Source organism: Tribolium madens, unplaced genomic scaffold (genome assembly GCF_015345945.1).
Source record: "Tribolium madens isolate multiple individuals breed KSU strain unplaced genomic scaffold, Tmad_KSU_1.1 Scaffold_3;HRSCAF=73;Tcas5.2_LG2, whole genome shotgun sequence".
Classification (NCBI taxonomy): Eukaryota; Metazoa; Arthropoda; class Insecta; order Coleoptera; family Tenebrionidae; genus Tribolium; species Tribolium madens.
Window position 1 is genome coordinate 1,274,512 of NW_025401006.1, and position 6,000 is coordinate 1,280,511.

At 30.9% G+C, this 6,000-nt stretch overlaps 1 protein-coding gene across 1 annotated transcript in view; it reads right to left on the reverse strand.

The window, feature by feature from the left end:
- LOC123007733 (metabotropic glutamate receptor 5-like) overlaps nt 1-6,000 on the reverse strand; it is a 34,671-nt gene that overhangs the window by 2,799 nt on the left and 25,872 nt on the right. The window contains exons 4-6 of the mRNA XM_044403152.1: nt 4,608-4,894; nt 1,976-2,145; nt 1,065-1,313 (exon numbers count right to left, since the gene is read on the reverse strand). Of these exons, the coding sequence (XP_044259087.1) occupies nt 1,065-1,313; nt 1,976-2,145; nt 4,608-4,894 (706 nt within the window). The remainder of the gene's footprint in view (nt 1-1,064; nt 1,314-1,975; nt 2,146-4,607; nt 4,895-6,000) is intronic.

The following is a 6,000-nucleotide window of genomic DNA, read 5'->3' on the forward strand; positions in this document are numbered from 1 at the left end:
AAATTTGATTTTAATAAACATTTGGATCGGAGTGGAGAGATATTTACGTTTAGTGGTTTAGTTAATTAAATTGGATTGTTTTCAAAAGTTTATACGTTGCTTGCAATTGGTGACAAAATAATTGTAATTTCATAAATTCGCTACATCAACGATTTATAATATGCGCCAACACGCATGGGTTTTAACTCACGCGGTTTTTATAACAATTCTATGATTTATACATATGCATATTTGTTAAATTAAATTTTGTGCTACAATAGTACAATAGTATATTAAATATACAATAGTATATTAAAGAACGCGTTTTATAAGGCAAGTTTTGTGGAACGAGTTCAGGTTCACCACCTGAAATTAAAAAAACGCTCAAAACGCCGCTGAAAATGATCATTATCAACCTGTAGAAAGTAAATTGTACTAGTCTATTTCAGCACCTGAATTGGTGTTGAAATGGCTCATTAAAGCATCGGTTTTGGTTTCGAAATAAACTCTTTCAGACTCAAAATAGAAAAAATGCTCATTGTGACACCGAAATAGAATTCCAATTTGTGTGATCATCAGAAAGACAAACAAACAATAATAGAAGGAAACCTTTTCTCAGAATATAATAAAAACACTAAAGTACAGTTTACTGTAGATTATTATCTATATCTACTTTTTGTTCTAGTTTCCCTATTTTTTTTCACATTTTCCTTGTTCTAAATATTAATAATTAATGATGTACTTTTATAAAATTTCAGTAATAAATGGTATTGCAAATTTCAATCTCGATTACAGTTTAACAAGCAAAAGGAAATAATTTCGATTCCAATATAGTTTGAGGAAAATGTTATTTTCTATCTGATGAATTAATTAAATGATGTAACTTTTTTACAGAATGGACGTTTTAATGACTTCGAACAGTGTTCGAACAAATTGAATTGTATGCAATTTTCTGGAGGAATAAATGAATAAACTTTTAATTAAAATTTCAATATCATAGTAATGTGTATAGAGTTTGAAAAAAAATAAATATCGGGTTCTGTATGTTATAAACATGTTAAAAATGCATGTGTGTTGATACTTACTTTGTAATGTCCTTTTGGACATTCCTCTGAGCAAACCGACTTGACATTTCTGCTTTTACCAAACTGCACCGGTCTTGACTGATTCCACCACAAACTTCTGTTGTGCCAATTTCCAACCTGGACATAATCAAAGCTCCCATCCTCGAGCTTCTGATAATTCATAATGTCATAACGTCCTGGGGGATCTCCGTTTTCATCAAATTCTATTATCTCTTCGTCATACTCAAAGGTAACATTCATCAGATAACTCTGAAAAATCAAATATTTCAGCGTGTCTTCGTTAATTCGCAAGAATCTGACGCGGAAAGAGATCGAAGTGTGTAGCTTTTACGTTCCGTAAAGCTAAAAGCTCACTCGGACGTGTTTATTCGGTTTCACTCTTATAAATCAGCATAAATCGAATTTTGCTTTAAAAGTCGATAAAATAGTTATGGGGATTGGGGAATTGTCACATATAAAACGGTTCTAGTTACTTTAACTTTTAATATTTTGTTATCGTGTAGTCATAACTTGTTGTAAAACGACTCTTTGCAATTTTGTGATCCTGTTTCTACACAGAATTAAATAAAAATTTCAAAAACGTACAAGTTATTCAAGGGTATATTGCCGCAAGTTTGCTCCTCTGCATATTTTATTACTCACATTATTTGTTGTGGACAAAACTGCATTTTTTTCAGTATAATATAAAAGTTATTATGGGCTTTTCAAAAGGGATGTAAAATAACGTAACAAAAACTTTTACAAAATTCCTATATTGTTGCAAAAAAGTTGCTCTAAGCTCAAATTATAGGATGTTTTAGACTATAATATTTTATTTTTTTATCTGATTTCAAATGTTAGTAAATGATATATTTTATACTAGCTGTGATCTGTTCCTTTGTGGCATTTTTCAATGTTTGCTTAGAACGTACCTTAAACAAGGACCCATTGAAGGGCAGGAGCTTTTCACACGTTCCGGTCGTTCCGGGCCCACACTTGTCCTGCTGCATGTCATGTAAAGCGTGCGCTAAACTGTACACAGCTTTAATAACAAAGCTAAGCTTAGAATCTTGCCGATATTTGTCTAGCAAACTCTCTTCACCTGAAAAATATAATTATGTTAGGAAAACTTGTAAACATGAAAAAGCTCAAAAGCCGGACACTTCAAGCGCGAGAATTTCTAATTGGTAGCTTTTTCTAAAGAAGGTTATTTTTAGTTGATTTAATTATTATTATCGCTAAATGGTTAATGGAGGTTGATCTTTAAGTCATCTCTCTCAAAAGAAGGGAGCTTTTGAATTGAAATCGCGAAAACATTTCAACTGCTAATTAGCGATGACAAAACTAGTAATTAATTTAGTGGAATATTCATCATTCAAAGCTGTCGTCATTTTGTGAAAAACTAAAGGGCCGAATACATTAAAACTTCTTTGGTACCAAAGTTGGAAAGTTCATATTTATTTCATTTGAGTGTCACGTGTATTACATCTGGAAATTATTGTTAAAACCATTTTATAAATTGGTTTATTAACAGTACATAGCATTCCAGTACAAACCTGTTTTCCGCAAACAATGTTAAATGCAGTTGATTGATGATGATTTATAAACTACTATGAATAATTTCGTCATTCGACTACGAATAAATGCACCTCGAATGTCTAATGATCTAATTTTTCAAAGCTTTGAAAATAGGAATTTTTTATGATTTGTTGTGGAAACGTATGGGATTTTCTGATTGAAACTGACAAATGATGAAATTAATATCTTTCTGTAAAAACACTTTCATATTTGATATTATGAAATGATGCCCAACAGATTTTCCAAAATCAATAAAAAGTTTTTTTATCTAATTTTAGTTATTTCATTTACGTTTCCCCAAAAATTTAGATAAAATACTCTGGAAAACTGTTTCTAATATCAATTTTATCTTCTGAAAATATTAACCTCTCCAAAGCAACCCAATATATTTTTTAATATCTGCTCCCTTTTTCTTTGAGTATAGTTGAGAAATTTTCCAAAATTGATTATCTCAAATAGTTGTACATTTACAAAACCGTCAGCTTATTAAAGACAATCTTTTAAAGATGATACTCGAGAGTAAACAGGCGTTCATTGCGAATAAAAATTGCTTTTCTTTGTGACGAAGCAAATGCGTTCCTGTTGCCTCAAGCGTCCCGCTAATTTTTCTAGGCCCTTTTTTACAGATTTGTATTGCTTCTGTTTATTGAAACTAGCACAGGCATTATCTAAAGAATAAACTGTTGCGGGTATTTCCAGTTATATTCACACTTTGCGAAACAATGGGTTATTATTTGAAACAAGAAATACTTTGATTAACGTCTTAATTAAGAACGTGATATGCCTCTAAGGCTTCATTAATAAAGTTTTCTATAAGGATTACCACCAAAAACCAAATGAAACAGTGAATGTAATATTGTTTTCAATTAAATTAGATTTGAATATATGTAAATGTAAAGTTTTTGTTTTACTTACGGCTTAATCAATCATGCTACGGTATGATCTAGATGCATTCATGAATATGAAGACAAAGCTCAGAATTCAATGTCAGTAAATACTGTGGTATTCTATAAATTTGCTTCAGTTATTCTGAATATTGACACGGACACACAACTCTAACCCTATTAATTCCGAGACTATAACCACTGAAATTTGTTGTAATTTATTATTAATATAAATTAATTTGTTCTTCTTCAATTTAATGGGCATAAATTAGTGCAATTAATAATTTGGTGCGATATAAATTTTTAAATATAATTAAGTGAAGCTTGTGGTTGCTAGTCGCTAACATTAATAAATGGCAACTCTTCAATTTTGAAGCATGTGCCTATTATTAGCAGGTGGCTCGTGAAGTTTTAATTAAGGAGAGAGGTTTTAATGATTTATTATAATTTTTTCTGTGTCACTCATAATCAAAATTTTTAACTGAGGATTGTCTTACTGATTAAACAATTCAATGTTTGTTAAATTTTTACCTACCTATTCGAGCAAAATGCGACGGGTTTTTATTTCTGTAGCTTTGTTAGGAAGTAATCGAATGAGCTTATAATAAGATTAATTTGTTTACAGTTTTCTAAGCGTCAACATAAATAATGAAGAGGACATTTTTCGATCCTTTAAATTAGGTTTATCCTGTTTTGTTGTTTAGTTGTCGTAGTTAACAAGCTAGCTACGTGTTTGTGATATAAATAAAAAAATAATGCAACTTGCATTAAATTTTTAAGTGGTGTTATTACTGGGAATTTTCGTAAAACAAAAAATAAATCACGTACCAATTTTTAAAAAAATTGGGTGTTTAGTATAGATTGTTTAGTAATTGACCCGAATTGTGGAACAGAAAACATTATTTATTTTAAAAATCATTGTTTTATCGCTGTTAATTCGCACAACTATACGCTAAAGAAGCCGTAAAATCTGGAATTCATATAAATGTGGTTTTATACCCAACCGCTACTGCCACTCCAAACAGTGAAATAACCATTCCACTCCGCATACATCAAATACCAACCATTCGCGATTTTCTAGGTCGTTGGCGACAGAACTTACCGCTACAAAGCTTTCTCGAGTCTGTCTTGTTGACGGTAGAGCTTTGTGTGGAGTTGAGGAGAGTATCAATGGAAAGTGTGTCGTCTGGTGGTCCATCAAGCGAACAAGAAAACCGTGATTCCCAAAATTCCCTAAACCATGGGTTACGGGTGTTGTTATGGGGCTTCAAAGACCAGTAATATTCGTCGAAAGATTTCACATATGGCGAATGAATTCTTATCGAAAGTGCGCCCCACGCCTCTTCTTCAAATCCGCGAGTTACGTCGCCTCTGTCGGCCCAACCATCACTGAAAATAATTTCAAATTTTTTGAACAATTTGCTGAATGGAATACGTTTGCAACAAAATACTTCCAGGATATTTAGATACGATAGAGAATATCGGTCCCTTGGCTGGGTAAAAGTTTTATTGCGAGATAAAGTCATATTCGCTATCATAAGTGCCAATATGATAGAAAAATTTATTATGACTGACTTTTTGAACCTTTAAACTGATATCTACAAAAATAATATGTATAATACAAGTGCTTTTAACATTTAGTTCCTTTTATTTCTTTCTGTGTAGAAGCGCTTGGTAACTTACATACAAAAATTAATTAATAATAATTAATGTAATTAAAATTGTGATTGATAAATAATAAAATGATAAGTTTAAATTTATGAATCCATATAGATAGCATTGCTTTATAACTTTTATTACATTATTTCAATATCAGTAACAGGACTGTTTGGCAGTTTTGAATTTAATAAATAAGAGTCCCAAGTGTAAAGTAAAAAATTTGGACAAAAGTTGTTTTTGCTTCCAGTCTGTTGACGATTGTGAAACAGTTCATTCAGTTTTATTTTCTTGAATTCGGGTGGAAAATTGAGAATGTGTGCTTAAAATAACTTCAGTATCATCATTTTGTCGGAAAATAGTCTATTAAATTATAAATAATAGGCATTTATATGTGGAAATGTAACAAGAGAGGGAAAAAAGTTTATTTTTTATTAAGAGGTTTTTTTGACATTTCATAAAATTTTATTACTGTGTATGAAAAGGGCACCACTTGTGCTTGAAGTTTTGATAAATTTACGTCATAGTGACGTCACCACTTATTTCAATATTGAAACTTACAATTCAAATCCTGTAATATGAGTTGAAGTTAAATATTTTCTCTCGTTTTGACGGAACGCACAACAATACAAAAGCACATTATACGAGTACACGGTGAAGATAACAAGCTATAAAACGAAAACGTGCTGTTTATATTTATTTCAATAAACACAATCAAGCAAACACATAAAACTTGTCATATTTATTAATTACGATTTACATCGAGTATACTCGATTTCGATAAATTCTCTCGATAGTTTGATCTTGGAATCTGAAGAAGGATATTTGATAAAATGTTT